The 17,495-nt window shown below is 42.2% G+C and overlaps 1 protein-coding gene and 1 long non-coding RNA gene across 2 annotated transcripts in view; one reads left to right on the top strand and one right to left on the bottom strand.

The window, feature by feature from the left end:
• Nucleotides 1-17,495, bottom strand: part of AK5 (adenylate kinase 5) — a 240,820-nt gene that overhangs the window by 44,332 nt on the left and 178,993 nt on the right. Inside the window, 1 exon segment of the mRNA XM_004758166.3 lies at nucleotides 12,111-12,155. Coding sequence (XP_004758223.2) covers nucleotides 12,111-12,155 — 45 coding nt within the window.
• The window catches only part of LOC106006424, a 37,357-nt gene continuing 29,018 nt past the window's right edge, over nucleotides 9,157-17,495 (top strand). Inside the window, exon 1 of the long non-coding RNA XR_001180459.2 lies at nucleotides 9,157-9,372. This is a non-coding gene — a long non-coding RNA (uncharacterized LOC106006424). The remainder of the gene's footprint in view (nucleotides 9,373-17,495) is intronic.

Here is a 17,495-nt window from a genome sequence, read left to right as displayed (position 1 = left end):
TCTCCCCTCACTCACCATATGATAGTTGTAATGATAGCTAATACTTGTTGAACACTTACTAGGAGCACTGTGACATGTGTTAACTCCTGTCATCTTCACATCAACACTATGACCCAGATAAAATGATTACTTTCACTTTGCAGGTGAGAAAACTGAGGAAGAGTGCATGTAAGGACGTTGCCCAAGGTAAGCTGGCTAGGACAGAGGGGAGCAAGTGTGTGAACTCAAGTAGGTTGTGCTCTTAACTAGATTCTGTACCTCCTCTCTTTCTCTCTCTCTCTCTCTCTCTCTCTCATTATTATTATTTTTAAAGATTTTGTTTATTTATTTGACCGAAAGAGAGAGAGAGAGACAGCGAGAGGGGAAACACAAGCAGGGGGCGTGGAGGTGGGAGAAGCAGGCTTCCCGCAGAGCAGGGAGCCCAATACAGGGCTTGATCCCACAACCCAGATATCACAACTTGAGCCAAAATCAAGAGTCAGACGATTAACTGACTGAGCCACACAGGCCCTCCATCACTACCTCTCTTTTTATATAAATACGCTCCATTCTCTCACATCCACTTTTGACCTCCTTTCTCTCAGAGCCAAATCTCTTGCAGGTTAGTCTATACGCATCCTCATTTCCTTACTCCCAAGCGCCCCTCACCAAGCTGGCTTTACTCCTCTCTCTTCCACCGAAACTGCTCTCACCAAAGGCACCGGTAATTCTGCAGTGGCCAGACTCAGCCGACAAGTCTCATTACATTCTGTTTGCCCTGGCCCACACGGAGACTCTCTCCTCCTTGGCCTTCTAGAACGCCATTTGCTCTTGATATTCCGCTTCCCTCTCTGTCTTCTCCTCCCTGGGCTCTGACATGGGTGTTTCCTCGACTTCAGGTCTCAACTTCCCTGCAGCCTCACGGTCCCAAAGCAACCTGGGGTGATCCCTCGCACATGCGTGTTTCACTGCTGTTGTATCCTGGTGAATTCCACATCTGTGACTACAGCCAGGACTTGTTATTATGGGTACTAGATTAAAAAAAAAAAAAAAAGACCTCTGTCAAATGGACCTGTTAGCATAAGCATCTCAATCTTTTGAGAATATTTATTTATTTATTTATTGGAGTGAGACTGAGAGAGAGAGAGAGAGAGAAAGGGAGAGAGCGTGAGAGGGTTAAGGGTCAGAGGGAGAAGCAGACTCCCTGCTGAGCTGGGAGCCCGATGTGGGACTCGATCCCTGGATGCCAGGATCATGACCTGAGCCGAAGGCAGACGCTTAACCCACTGAGCCACCCAGGAGCCCAGCATGTCGATTTTAAAATGTTTATAACTAAATTCTTCATCTCTCTCTCTCTCAAAAGTCATTTCTTCTCCACATGTCCTATCTCCTTGAACGACACCTCAGTTTATCTGGTCATCCAAACTAGCTACTTCGGAGTCATGCTCAGTCCTCTCATTCACCCGAACACAACGGATCTTTATGTCCTATGGATTCTACTTCCCGAAATCTTTTGGGTCGGTTTCCTCTCTTCCACTTCCACAGCCTCCTAGTTCCTCCCCTGCAGGACCCCCATCTGACCTTGCTGCTGGGCCCCCCCTGCTGCAGCCTAGGCTCCCTTTCACTGCTTTCAGAATGTGCTTTCTGAAATCCAGATCTGGTGGCGTGTGACGGAGTGAAAGCTTGGCAGCTCGCTGTGGCTATAGGCTGAGGTCTGTATTCGTTAGCCCAGTGTTCTCAGCCTTTCCTGCCCTGGACCCTGGGTCTGTCTCCAGCTCTGCCTCTCACCACGTGCCACCCCCACACCTCTGAGGTGCTCGTGCACGTGCTCCCTCTCCTTGCCATGGACTCACACCAACTTCCTTCCCACGTAGCCCTTGGCCAATTCCTTTTCTTTCTCGGGACTCAGCTGACTTCCTTCTCCACACCCACGACTCGCTTCAGTCTTGCTCCCATCCGTTGTGCCGCTGCCATGACACGTGCCGCGTTGAGGGGGTTGTTGGCTCCCTCCCTACAATACGAGCTCCTTGAGATCTCTCATCTTCATATGATTAAGTCTGTCACTTGGCTCTTAGATGGCAGAAACTCAGTAAATATATCAAATGAATTAATGAAAGTCACCCAAAGGAATATACAGTTAATGAGAGAATTTAATATAGCAGTGAGAAAATATTTTTACCATTAGAGAGTTACACAGGCCATGTAAAGTCTGTATATCCCCTGGCTGAGGCTATTTTTTTCCCTCCACCTCTAAACTAAGCCATTGTTTGAAATCAGTATGTGGTCAAGGTGCTCTATTCAACCCACAAAGAAAATCTCAGAAGCACCAGGTTCCTTCAGATGTACCCAGAATCACATTCTCAAACACTTGCTCATTGTTGCCCCTGGTTCTTTGAAATACTTTTGGTTATGCTCACAAAAAATATACCCACGATATGCCTTCTTAGTAAAAAGATGCAGTGTGTATTCCAAAATCAATGTGCTTTTGGGGGGGGCGGTGTTCAGAGCAGTTCAGATACTTTTATGGCTTCAAATTGTTCCCTGTTTTGAAGTTATTACGGAATTGCAAATAATTGGCAGAACATGGCTGAGGCACTCAGAGGTCTGTTTCACTGATATTCGTTTGATGTCTTATTATTTTGTCTTTGCTTTCAGACATCAATAGTTAGCTATATAGGAACAAAGTCAAATAGAAAATTGGGACATTTATTCACATAATTATAGCAAACTCCTCCACCCACTCTACTCCCATAAGCTCTCCTTACTACATATCTCTAATAGTGTTTGAGCATGGGCATTGAAGTCTGGGAACGTGGGGTATGAGTTCCAACTCTGTCACTTATTAAACAGTGTAGCTTTGGGAAATTTCCCTTATCTTTTGAGTCTCTACCTCTTCATCTATAAAATGGGAAAGAACATGAGTACTGATGACTGGTGTGAGAAATAAATATGAGAGCATGTAAAAAGGCACCCCAGTATCTAGAATGTAGTAAGTCACCAGTATATGTTAGTTTTAATATTATTATTAGGTAATTAAAATAAATATTTAGAGGTAGAAGATGAGGACTTGGAGTTATTCAATAGCTTTCAAGCTTTACTTTTTTGGGGCAACGTCTCTGTTGTACATGCTTCCAATTGAGAGAACAGTTAGCAATGTGTCAATTCATTAGTGGCTCAAATTTGGGGTAGACAGAAAACAAATATTATTTTTCCATTTTATTTTAATTGTATTATTATTATTATTTTTGAATACTTTATTTATTTACTTGACAGAGAGATACACGGGAAGAGAGGAAACTTAAGCAGGGGGAGTTGGAGAGGGAGAAGCAGGCTTCGCACCAAGCAGGGAGGCTGATGTAGGGCTCTATCCCAGGACCCTGGGACCATGACCCTAGCCAAAGGCAGACACTTAATGCCTGAGCCACCCAGGCATCCTTATTTTGCCATTTTAAAAGAAATTCAGAGAGGCTAAGGGATTGGCCCAAGGGCACACAGAGGTTAGATATAAACATAAGATTTGGGGTGTTCTTTCACATTCAGTGCTGGGTCCTTCTAGAGTCTGTGGCATTGATCATTCTTAGTGGGTCTCAGAACAAGCAAAAGAAGCTTTCAGTGAGTCAGGCCTGGAGATGCGGCCTTGGATGAGCGAACAGGTTGAGTAACTAACTCTTCACCAGGTGATTCTGTTGGTAAGTTAATGGTGTTTCCAAAAATATTTCAAGAAGTGGGTACAATGAGTATGATGATGTGAGCTCCCCAAACCCTTCACTTGGTTAAAGTCATTCACCTGCGTGCGTTTCTTTTTAGCAATAGTTTGCCCTTCTGGATGACTCAATGGACTCAGCAACATTCCTTTCTTGAGAAAATAACTTAAAAAAACATGGAAAAAACCCCTGTACTTCTGCCCTGTCATGCAGTGTTCCAAGGACTGTTTCGTGTTGTACTAAATGAACCTCATCGTTCTCTAAGCATAGTGCGCCCTGGATATAGGTTTATTAATTTGGTCTGATTCAATGAAGAAAGTGTTTTGTTCTATTCAACATTACGTAGAGCCTTTTTGCAGGAAACAGTTTTGTGTAATTAAGTAGGTTGGCGGTCAGTACACAAGGCCTGCATTTCTCCAACATTAGAAAGCCACCCCATTGGTTTGTAAGTGCATTTGACGCTCTCTTGGAAAGGGCCCAATGTCTCTCTTCTTTTACTCTTCCATCCTGAAAGGCTGAAGTTTGAAAATACAGACGTCAGGCCAGAAGAGGGCCAAAAGGGCCCTTAATAACTTCGTGCCTTCGTGGAGAAAGGGCTGTGGCAATCATGCGTCTATGTCTGGGACAGAGATGATGTTCAGTTAGGGCAGACCACAGGTTTGGCAGTCAGATGGAAACATACTTCTTTCTGTGAACCCAGTCTAGCTGATGGGCTTCCCGTTTTCATTTTATAGTAGAAACTCAATGAAGTCTAGTCTGAGTTTTCATAGTCTCATCCAATAATTTCTGATAACCATGATAGTCCATTTTTCGGCTATGACTGAATGCCGGTGTCCCCTTCAAACCCATATGTTATGGTGTGATGGTACCTGGATTGGGGCTTTGGAAGGTGATCAGGGCAGGAGGGTGGAGTGCCCTATGAATAGGATCAGTGCCTTTTAAAAAGCGGTCTTAAAGCACTCCCTCCCCTCCACCACGTGAGGTTACAGGGAAAAGAAGCTGTCTACGAATCAGGATGTCGACCTTCACCAGACGTCAAATCTGTCAGTGTCTTGATCTTAGACTTCCCAGCCTCCAAGGCTGTGAGAAATGAGTTTCTGTTGTTTACAAGGCACTCAGGCTACGGTAGTTTGGTACAGCGGCCTGATGGGACTAATTCAAGCTCAAAGGTCAGTCTCCATGTCAGGGCTGTTCTCTCACCTGAAGGGTTCTCTACACCCTTCCTCCAGTCCTGGTTCCTCCGGTGCTACTGATCCCGGACACCTGTCCCCTCCACCTGCAGCTGGCCCCTGCTTTGGAGTCTCCTGTAAGTCCTCCTGAAGCATTCGTCTTGGCCCACCTCTGACTAGCACCCAGGCTTTCCTTTCAGGCATCCCTCACACCACTGGCTACACAGGAACATTCAGAACTTTTCCAGGCCCACAGCAGCCCTGGGAAAGGGGTTTTCAGTAGTTGCACCGCTTTACCCCTGACCCCTTGCTCACATTTGTGAGGTTATTTGTTTTTGGACGGACAAGCCGAAAGAAAGCACAAGGGACTGCTTCATCCTCCAAGATTTCCCAAATGCCAAGTACAGGGTTTCATACACCTGCTTAACAGACCCCATACCTTAATTGATCATACTTGGTTCTCAAAGTGTGGTCACAGATGCTGGGGGTAGGGTGGGGTGGTCTATTTTTTCTTTCAAATTTAATCCCAGTAGTTACCATAAAGCATTATATTAATTTCAGGTGTGCAATATAGTGACTGAATGCTTCCATTCAACACCCCAAGCTCATCACACAAGTGCTCTCTCGAATCTCCATCACCTGTTTCACCCATCTCCCACCCAACAAACCATCAGTTTGCTCTCCATGGTTAAAAGTCTGTTTCTTGGGGTGCCTGGGTGGCTCAGTGGTTTAGGCCTCTGCCTTCGGCTCAGGTCATGATCTCAGGGTCCTAGGATTGAGCCCCACATCGGGCTCTCTGCTCAGCGGGGAGCCTGCTTCCCCCTGCCTCTCTGCCTCCTTGTGATCTCTCTCTGTCTATCAAATAGATAAATAAAAATCTTAAAAAAAAAAAAAAGTCTGTTTCTTGGCTTGCCTCTCCCTTTTTTCCCCCATGATTCTTTTGTTTCTTAAATTTCACATTAAGAGTGAAACCGTATGGTATTTGTCTTTCTCTGACTGACTTATTTTGCTTAGCATAATTCTCACTCGTTCCATCCATGTCATGGCAAATGGAAAGATTTCATTCTTTTTTATGGCTGAATCATACTCTAATGGAGTGTGTGTGTGTGTACCACCTCTTTATCCATTCACCTACCGACAGACACTTGGGCTGCTTTCATGATCTGGCTACGGTACATACTGCTGCAATAACCACAGGGGTGCGCATATACCTTTGAATTAGTGTTTCTGTATTTTTAAAAAATATTTTATTTATTTATTTGACAGAGAGAGATCACAAGTAGGCAGAGAGACAGGCAGAGAGAGGGAGGAAGCAGGCTCCCCACTGAGCAGAGAGCTTGATGCGGGACTCGATCCCAGGACCCTGAGATCATGACCTGAGCTGAAGGCAGAGGCTTAATGCACTGAGCCACCCAGGCGCCCCAGTGTTTTTGTACTTTTTAAAAATTATTATTTATTTGAGAGAGAGAGAGAGAGAGAGAGAGAGAGGAAAAGTGAGGGGAGGGACGGTGGGAGAGGGAGAGAGAGAATCTCAAGCAGCCCCAAAGTGGGGTTCAATCTCATGACCCCAAGATCGTAACCTGAGTTGAAACCAAGAGTGGAATAACTCAACGGACTGTGTCCCCCAGGTGTCCTGTGTTTTTGTATTTTGGGGGAGGTCCCCTATTTTCATTACAACACTTAGAGACTATTGCCTTTCACTAATAGTACAGAAGCAATTGTTATAAAACCAGTGTGAATCAAGACAGCTGCCTCCTATTGAACTAGATGTATCATCTAGTGAACTCTCAGTAAAACAAAAAGAAAATGCCAGTGTTAAGAATGGCCTTGATGAAGCAGTATAAAAGATTAGTTTTATTCAGTCTCAGTCCTTAAGTATATGTCATTTTAGTATTTCGTGTGAAGTATGCACAAAGTGCTTTAGCACATCTAGGTTAATGGTTTTCTTGGGGAAAACCACGATGTGATTGTTTGAGTTGCTTAACTAGTTGCTTTTCCTAACTGAACACCATTTTTACCTTCTCACGGATGGACTAACAGATAAACTATGGATTTTCAGACTTGAGTCTCTAGCAGACATTTTCTTGAAAAGAAATAAAGGAAGCCCGTCGCTTCAAGGACAATAATCGGCAGCATCTGTTGCCAGTGATAAAATCCAAGCTTTCAAGCCCCAGATCCGTCACTTCTCAGCAAGTTATTTATTTACTTATTTTCAAGGATTTTTTTTTTTAAAGATTTTATTTATTTGACAGAGGGAGAGACAGTGAGAGAGGGAACACAAGGGGGGAGGTAGGAGAGGGAGAAGCAGGCTTCCTGCTGAGCAGGGAGCCCAATGCGGGGCTCATCCCAGGACCCTGAGATCATGAGCTGAGCCCAAGGCAGATGCTTAATGACTGAGCCACGCAGGTGCCACCTAGCAAATTATTTAACTCTCTAACATCTTACCTGAAAAGTTAGGCTGGGGATGGTACCTTCCCCATAGGGTGGAATCAAGCATTAAATAAGATAACATTATACAGTGTCTAGTGTGTGTTCAGTGCTCAGTGGATGTTGGCTTCTAATACCGCTACCTCAAATGAAAACAAACTTTGCCTTTTGTTTTTTATTTAACCAAATATGTGCATCGATGTCATGAAAAATTTTAATCTGGGCCCCAAGTTAATATTCCCTAAATATTAGGTTAATTCATAGTTCTTTGACAAAAGAGCAACAATGAAATGACATTAGGGCTATGGTGAAATAATGGCAGGCATTAAAATATTGAGTTTTAGGGGCGCCTGGGTGGTTCAGTCAGTTAAATGTCTGCCTTGGGCTCGGGTCATGATCCTGGGGGCCTGGTTTTGAGCCACAAATCAGGCTCCCTGTTCAGCAGGAAGTCTGCTTCTCCCTCTCCTCTGCTGCTTCCCCTGCTTGTGCTCTCTCTCTTCCTCTCTCAAATAAATAAAATCTTTAAAAAAAATTGAGTTTTTAAGTAAGAATTCTCATTTCTACAATTTTCCCTAAGTAAATAAATAGGACTAGTTTACACTGGGTTAAAAATACACAGAATAACACAAAATACTGTAAAAGTGCCTCCCAAAGCTTACTACTTAGAAGTCGTTTATCAGTACTCCTGCTAAGGTACACAAAGCCATCTGTGGCCCTGACATCCTGAATGCAATAGGCCCAGAATGATGTCTTGAGCATAACGCCATTAGTATCACACCTCATCTATAAAGTCAGATGATTTTCTAAATTGAAGCCAAAGCTTTGGAAAGGAATTAATGGAAATTCAGGTTATGTCACACTTTGGGCACAGGCAGGCTACGAAAAGCACAGAAGAGAAAAAGAAGCCAAAATAGATTGGATAAGAGCAAGATAATGATCAAGAGATTAAAAAAATACAGTGAGAGAGAGAGAGAGAGAGAAAGGAAAGAAATGTACCAGAAGAGGTTGTGAAAACTGTAGGAGCCTGTTAGTGGGACATAATGAGGTCCTTTAAAGGACATTTTTACACTATCCAAATACTTTTCCATTTTCAGCCATGACTGAGCCCTAGTCTTGTACAGCAGCACAGTTCTTACGTCTTGTGTGTGAACTATCAAAGTCCAGAGAACCTTTTCCAATCCTTTTGATCACTGGCCTGATCCCATGAGATCTCACACCTGTCCTGTGGAAAGTATTTCTCTAGAAAGAGTGACAGAGCTGCCTTCTTCATGAACAAAGAGGTAATATTCACACCACTTTCTTTCTTTTTTTTTTTTTTTAAAGATTTTACTTATTTATTTGACAGACAGAGATCACAGGTAGGCAGAGAGGCAGGCAGAGAGAGAGGGAGGAAAGCAGGCTCCCCGCTGAGCAGAGAGCCCGATGCGGGGCTCGATCCCAGGACCCTGAGATCATGACCTGAGCCAAAGGCAGAGGCTTAACCCACTGAGCCACCCAGGCACCCCTTCACACCACTTTCAAAGGGCTAACTAGATCAGTCGTTGCCTCCTTTCGTTTTGGCCCAGACAGTACACCTTCCCTGAACAAGCTTTTCACTCAGACGGTGGTCAGTGCTATTAACCGTGACTCAAACTACTTTGGAAATGAGCAAGAAATGCACCAGCTTTGGGGAGAATAGTAAGCTGGTATTGCTGTTCTCAGGGAGGGGGAGCAGCTACAATGGAGTCAGGAGTGTCTGATTAGGCTCATAATTAACCTGAGAACTGCCCTGCCAGCAACGGCTACTAGCAGCATCAACCTGCCTGTCAGTTCCAGTCCAAGAATTCCAACTGCTACTTTGGTTGTTATGGAAACTGACCACACTGCCTCCTAAAGAACTCATTATGCCAACAAATACTTGTTTCCTAAGTCATTGTGGGGTATCTAAATGAGCAATGGAAGAGCACACAGGCAGAAGGCTGGCCACTAGAGAAGACGTCACCGGGAGCTAAAACCTAAGCCTGACCTTGGGGTATCGTCAGCGAGGGGAGGAGACATTTCAAGCGACGGGACTGGCAAAAGCGAGGGAAGTTCAAGAGATAAAGATAAGGCAGGTATGGCTGGAGCCACAGACTCATGGGGGTTGGAGTGGGAAATGGGAAGGCACCTACAGGCCAGTGGGGAGGAGGCTTTGAAGGTCTTTAAAGCAGGGGGACAGTGCTTTAGGAATATTGTTTTTTATCTTCAGACTAACAGCGAGGATGCAACCTAGTTTCTGGCTAATACTAAAATGCCATGTGTCTTGATAGATGTCCAGACAGTAGTATGAAATGTTAAAAGTTCAACTATCTTCTCATATAGGCAGCACCACACCTGTTGCACTGAAATCGATGGACTCTTGTATATTAGGGCTCATCAAAACTGCTATGGGTGTGTCTATGACATCCTGAGTATTTTTATGAGCTTCCAATTGACCTGCAATATAGCCCCCAAATACATTCTGCCATCTGTCAAGGCAGTATATAGCACTAAGGCCTTAATTTTCAAGCAGAGTCCAATAAATACAACAACAATCATTTTTCCTCATATCACATTCGGTTTGTACCTTTTCCTGCCCAAACAGTAGGCGTAAATCTTTACAAGAATAGTAACTGGCCAGTAAGTTAAAATACAGGAGAGTTTGGTTAATATAAGAAAAACCTTTATTCAGAACAACAGTTCTTGGAGTGTAGTCTGTGGACCCCTGGGGGGTCTCAAGCTGTGTCTGATGTCAAAGATTTTATATTGTGCTGTTTGACTCTGTGAAGGGCACAGGTCTTAGTAACAGGTGAGCCAAGGGCTTTAGTTACATGCGGACAGATAGAAGTGATGCTTGAAAATACATTTCAGAATTTAATCATGAGTGCTAAACTGGGTAAATCTGAAATGATATTATTGCTAGAGAAAATAATAACCACAAAATATGCTATACTATTTTTAGAAGCTTTGTTTTGGACCACCTAATTAAAAACAAAGATTTCGATGTGATAATAAAAGCTCATTCCTTAGATACTGAATATCACGTTTAAAGAGTGTCTTCTTTTCCTAATTTGGCCCCTAAGATAAAAGCTGAACAGAATGTATAAGTCATTGCGTATGGCCTTGATGCCAAGAAGAATGATTAAATTTTATGTGGAAAGGGGAAATTTCATTGCTGTTTCTCTTCAGTGTCTCTTCAGTTAAGGAGCAGAAATGATGTACTTTTACTTTCTGCAAAGAATATAAAAAGTGTGACAAGAGTTCCTCCAGTTTCCAAGGTTAAGGTCAATGAGAGGCAAGCAGGTCAGGGGACAGTACCCAGGTTGGGCTCCAGAACTCACTCTGCTCAAGACACACCATTCTTTTTGGCTGGAATTCTTCCTCCTCTCACCTCAGTGAATTTCTCCCGTTGCTCCATCTCCTCCTTTAGTTTCCTGCCTAAACGTCATCTCTGTGGGGAAACCTTTGCCTGATCACTCTGATTACCCACATCTACCCAGATACTCAACCAATGTTGTTCTACTTCAGCTCTTTGTTTCCTTCCTATGTGGTAATAATTCCATGAGTTCTCCTTTCCATCTAGAAAGGAAACTCTGTGATTCCTGCTCATTGCCCAGTACAGGTCCAATACTCAGTAAGTATGGGGTGGGTGACTCAATGTAGGAGACAGTCCAGGGAAACAACCCAACAACTGAGTGGTGGAGTGGGGAGAGGTCTGGAATGGGGAGCTATAGCCCTGGTCTCCTCTCTGTCACCAGCTGTGGAAATGACCTTGATCAAACCTCTTAAGTTCTCTGGGACTCAGTTTCTTCATCTAACAAGGAGGGAAATTTAGTGAGCGATTTCCAAGGCAACATCCCGACTTCAGAGTGCAAGATTCTAAGTTTATCCAATTTTATTTCTTGGGTGCTGATAACCATTCTTTTTCCCACTCACTGAGGAGGTGTGGACCTTTTCATTATTTCTGAATATGAATAGACATTTTTTGAAAAGTGCAAAGGTAGGTGTATTAACTTTTCTACAGACTTGAATCATTAGAGGGAGAAGTATCAAGTTTTGGGAGGTGCTCTGACAATAGTTTGTGCTTTTCTGTGTAATTATAACTGTTGCTCAAATAGCCCCATTGATCTCCATGGGGAAAAATGGACATACGCCTCTCACGCTCATTAGCTATGTGACCTCGGACCAACTCCTTTACCTTCCTGAGTCTCAGTTTCCTTACCTGTGTTAACAGATATGTCATAAAGATAAACCACCAACCTATAGGACTAGAGAAAGATTAAATGAGATAAACTGGAACACAGTAGGCACTTAGAAAAAGCAGGTGAACCCCAAGTGAATTTTGTCCCATGACTTAACTTATCAGTAGCTTCCATTGTACGAGGCATAAGATAAGTGAGATTGTTTTTATCATTAGCTAAAAGGAATGCAGGGTATGGTTACTGAAATATGTTTGAATATGTGATTGCTGGTATTTTTAGCAGTGAGGTTTGGGGAGCATTGACTCATTGTTCAAACAGAAAAGGTGTGTGTTATATTTTGATGTAGGACATCTTCATACCCATGGGATTATAATGTATTTTATTATTGTAGGGCTAAACTCCGGAGTCTGACATTCCTTCGAGTCCTAATTTGTCTACTCTATAAAGATACAATGCCCAAAACAATATAAAACTGCATAAACAAAAGCAACAACCCAGCAGCCTTAGGGGTATTATTCTAACCAAAAAAGGAGCAAGACTTCAAAGCACAGTGAGAAAAGAACAATCTTTTTTCTCTATCAAGTTGTGTATTAGTAGCAGTTGCATTAGAAAACTTGAGGGTGGTTACTCACCAATCATGAAAATAATTTTGTGCTTTCTCAAATCTTCCATGAAACCTTTAAAGTAAGAATAATTTAAGTTATTGGCAAGAAAAACTGTTTTTGAAACCCTGGTATTACTCATGTTGTGTAAAAACCAAATCTTGTAGATTTATTTGGTAAGAAGCCCAAGTTGAGTAAATGTGTTAATAGGTCATAGTTAATAGGCACCAGTGACCATTTCAGCCTTATTCCCAGACCTTATTCCCAGACTATCAATTTTAGGTGGCAAAACTGATAGGCCATTAAATAGCATGAATTACAAAGAAAGATAATTTTTAAAATTATTTAAAATATTCGTAAGTATCTCAGTATTACATTATTTTATATTCTTTTCTTAATATCTGCTGATCTCATTTAATAAAGAAGGCTTAAAGTACAAATGGATATCTAGAAGACAATATCTTAACTATAGTTCCTATTTACAGAAAATAATTCTATTTTCCATTTATTTTCCATTTAAGATAGTGATATAAAATTCCTTCTAAAACAAATGTATTTAAGTAATAACTGTGAGCCAATTTAGAGAAAAATATTAAGTGAATAATTCCTAGTACAGGTCATATACATACAGAGATGAAGCAAAAACCACAAAGATGAGGAGAGTGAGGACTGAGTTTTGGGAACCACTACTTTATTTATTTTTTTCAAGTTTTTATTTAAATTCCTGTTAGATAACATACGGTGTAATATTCATTTCAAGTGTAGAAACTGGTGATTCATCACTTTCATACAACATCCAGTGCCCATCACAGCAAGTGCCCTCCTTAATCTCCATCCCCCATTTCACCCCCCCACCCACTTCCCCTCCAGTAGCCATCAGTTTGTTCTCTGTAGTCAAGAGTCTGTTTTTTGGTTTGCCTCTCTATTTTATCCTACCTACGTTTGTTTGTTCTGCTTTTTAAATTTTTAAAAAATTAAAAAAAATTTTAAAAATTTAAAAATTTAAAAAAATTTAAAAATTTAAAAATTTTTAAAAAAATTATTATTTTTTAAAATTCCACATATGAGTGAAGTCATATTTCACTTAGCATTACACTCTCCAGCTTCATCTATGTCATTGCAAATGGGAAGATTTCATTCTTTTTATGGCTGAGTCATCTTCCATTATATGTATATATATATTTACCCCCCATTCAGTCATCAGTCGCTGGACATTTGGGTTCGTTCCATAATTTGGCTATTGTTGATCATGCTGCTAGAAACATCAGGGCACATGTACAACTTTTGAATACATATTTTTGTATCCTCTGGGTAAATACCTACTAATGCAATTGCCGGATCATCAGGTAGTTCTATTTTTAACTTTTTGAGGAAGCTCCACGCCGTTTTCCAGAGTGGCTGCACCAGTTTGCATTCCCACCAACAGTGTAAGAGGGAGACTACTACTTCAAAGTAGGGGATGGTTAGGAATTTTTGGCAAAGTGCAATATCCTCCAGAGTGTGTAGATCCCTAAAAGAGTTTCAGCTGTCATGTGGTGTAGTAGGTGGCCATGAAGGATGGGTAGGTAAAGCTGTACTTTTGCTTCAGATCTCAACTGACTAGCCTTAGTCTATTGACTTCTTCTCCTTGGACTTCAGTTTCTCCATTCATAAAGTAAAGGTGTTGTAAGTCAAGTAGTGATCTCTAACGTCTCTTTTGGTTCAAATACCTATGATTTTGTGGTTCCCGTAAATGAATGGACCACAGTAGGAAACGGTCCCATTTCTCTCTTGGCCAAATTTATCTATCTATCTATCTATCTATTTATTTATTTATTTTTAAATATTTTATTTATTTATTTGAGAGAGAGACAGTGAGAGAGAACATGAGTGAGACGGTCAGAGGGAGAAGCAGACTCCCCATGGAGCTGGGAGCCCGATGTGGGACTCGATCCCGGGACTCCAGGATCATGACCTGAGCCGAAGGCAGTCATCCAACTAACTGAGCCACCCAGGCACCCCACTTGGCCAAATTTATGACGCAAATTTATTGTTGCGTGTTTAAAAGAGGTTTTTTTTTTTTTTTTTGAGGAGGGGGAGGGGCAGAGGGAGAGAGAGAACCTCAAGCAGGCTCCATATCCAGTGCAGAGCCCAGCACTGGGCTCCCTCTCACAACCCTGACATCATGACCTGGGACAAATCAAGAGTCGGACGTTTAACTGCCTGAGTCACCCAGGCACCCTGCATGTTTAAGATACCTAAAGTAAACCCAAATTCTAAGAGTAAGAGTGAGGTTACTTGAAAACTTGAATTGGGAATGGCTCTGTGAAAGTGTCAACTGTTTGAGCTTGGAAGCAGGGGATCCTCAAACCTCAAAAAAAAAAAAAAAATTTAGTGAGCACTTGAACTCTCCCTGGCTTTAAGGCTGCGGGCTTTAGGTATGGAGATCGGGCTGCCTACTCAGCTGTGCCAGGACAGGGTCAGAGACTTTGGGGGCAGGCCAACAGCACAGAAGAAGGAGGTTAGTTCACGATGCACTGAAGTTCATAGAAGGAGTCTACACAAGCCACTAAGGGAAGTGCGGCTCCAACCTAGAGGCCATCGTGAGCAAATGATGGTGAAAAGCCTAAGGGCAGGCTCTAGTGGACTCAGAGGATGTCACCATGTTCAAGTTGATCCTGGGACTGGCTCATGTCTGAGCTGCTTAATTTCATACCCGCAGGGGTGGGATTGGGGGTGGCCGGCCGATTCCAAAAAGAACTCGAGAAGACTTTTTTTGATGTGCTTAGGTGAAGGTGGGCAAAGATTCTAAACCAGCGAGGTGGGTGGGCGTGGAGTGTTGTGAATTGTGGCTGACAAGAGCTGACCTCTAGAGTTAAGCTTTTAGAAGCTTTTAGAGCGCCATGCTGGACAAACAAACTAGATCTGTCCTCAGTGGACAGATGCGACTGCAGATGGAGAAACTGATGACAATTTTGAACACTTTATGGTTCTTGTTACCCCCTATGCTAAGGGAGATGCTTTGCAAACTATAATATACGCTGAGTAGACAGTAATATATTAGGATGTAGGATATTGTGATTTTTCACTTCATGAAAAATATGCATGAAGTTTTTTTTTTTTTTAAGATTTCATTTATTTGACAGACGGAGATCGCAAGTAGGCAGAGAGGCAGGTAGAGAGAGGAGAAAGCAGGCTCCCCGCTGAGCAGAGAGCCTGATGCAGGGCTTGATCCCAGGATCCTGGGATCATGACGTGAGCGGAAGGCAGAGGCTTTAACCCACTGAGCCACCCAGGCTCCCCTGCAGGAAGTTTTAAAGTAAAGATTCTAAAGTTCAAAGGTATTGGTGCTTTTATTGGAGCCCCGGGCCCCTGAGCTGTGCATTTCAGACCCTGGGCTGTGGTAGTTCCTGGAGCAGCCCCCTTGGTGGGGAGACCCAGGAGGGAGGGGCAGGCTGGGTGGAGCCAGCCCTGAGCTCCCAGTGTAGGTGGAGCTCTTTTCCTGTTCTGGAAGCATCTGTTTTTGCTCATCCTATGGGGGTGAGTGGACTAAAATGATGGATGAAATGATGGAGAGATAGTACAAGGTTTTTATTTCCCATCTTGGTGACAAAACTGCAATTTTTACACTTAAAATGAACTGATAGGACTCTGACTTCCACTTCACGTTTTATGTAGATGATAAGTACTTTTGAAAGCTAGATCGCTCCTCTGACAGTTATCAAACTTGCTTTTCAGTAGAATTGGGATGCTTCATTTATACACAAAGCCACCTTTTTGCTGGAATCCACTATTAGCTGAGGGAAAGACCCAATTCCAGAGACAGAATGGGACAAGAAGAATTGGATTGGGAGCAAGAGGGGAAAGGAACAGGGAAGCTAAAATCAGAGGAAAGATGTGAATTTGGGGTTTTTGGAAACATTTGGTTTTCAAACTGAGGGATGAAAATTTTGTTCTTTCTAATCAAAGAGATACTGCAGTCTCTTTACAGAATAGCCTACAGCAACTGGAAAAATCCTATGTTATCTGGAGCTTTCTATTAAAGGCACACATACATTGGTGCTTTTAACTAGTGGACCAGATGGTCATCTCATGTTCTCTAGACTTCCAGCTTCCTTTTTTGAAGCTGAGCAATGATTTAAAAAAAAAATTCCCATATAGTTAACATACAGGGTTATATTAGTTTCAGGTGTACAAATATAGTGATTCAACAATTCTATATAAAGTGGACCAACTTTTCATCTATTTGCAATCCAGGAAAGTGTCTGTGGTTATTATTAGGTATAGTTGTACCTATGGTGAACCATTTATACAATGTAGTCATCACAAGGTAACATTATAGTTTGTAATGACATGAGAATATGCTTATGATATACACAAAAAGAATGACATTTGCATATACACATGTATTCTCAACTATGTAAAAATAAGTATATAACAAACACAATGGAATAAAATATATAGAATGTTAACCATGATTATTTAGAGGTCATAAGATTTTAGACCGCTCTTATTTTCGACCTTAAAAAAATTTCCACAATGAATGCATGTTAATCTTATAATCAGGAAAAAGGGAAGCTCTGGTTGGCAATCTGTCAATCCTTATCCAGTTGGGACTAGGTTGATTATTTGTACTTGGCTCACGTGTATGTGCCTTTCCCCATGAATCACCATGATGTCATTTGGTAACTGAGATTTTCACATACTGCTATAGCCATTATCATCAAAGGGCTCATGCTCATGGATCAGCATAGAATTAGAGCTAGGGTTATTTGGAAAGCCAGCTCCCTTACTTGTATGTGCTCACAGTCAATACAAACATATTTTCATGAACCATAATTAACAGCAACATTTATAACCAAGTGGAAATGTTAGAAGGTACATGACCCAGGGCAATCGGGAACATTATCTCTTTTGGACAATCTCAAGTTCACATAATTTTATCTATTTTCAGTTCTATGTGTCACTAGTTAAGGCTGGACTTTTTAGTTGTTGCTAGACTTCTGACACGAGAACTGTTACAAAGCAAGATATTTTGGGTGTTTCTTGGGTTGCATCCCAACAGCACACTGCAGATCAGTAACTACTGTACAGGAAAAAGACTTTGGAATTCCAATAAATCTAAAGAATGTCAAAGTTAGCCAGCTGTCTTTATGGCAGGATGTGTGGGAGTCTTGCTATGCCATTATGCGTGCCTCTTCCAAAGGGGATTGAACATTCAGTGTTTCCCACACATATTTTACCAGAACATTTTATTTTCGTTGAGCACGTCGAGGGTCATGTTCTCTGGGTAGTCAGGAAATGCATCTCTAAGGAAGGGGTCTCCCTTGGTTTCTTTGCATAGACCAAGGGAGGAAAGATCCAAAGAGTTCCAGTCTGAATCATGGAGCCTGGCTAAGGAAAGCCACATGCTGTTTGTAGTTCATTATCTCTCGG

This window comes from Mustela putorius, unplaced genomic scaffold (genome assembly GCF_011764305.1).
Source record: "Mustela putorius furo isolate JIRA1106 unplaced genomic scaffold, ASM1176430v1.1 tig00003853_pilon_pilon_pilon, whole genome shotgun sequence".
In the NCBI taxonomy this organism is placed as follows: domain Eukaryota; kingdom Metazoa; phylum Chordata; class Mammalia; order Carnivora; family Mustelidae; genus Mustela; species Mustela putorius.
This window is presented reverse-complemented; position numbering and strand designations above follow the sequence as displayed.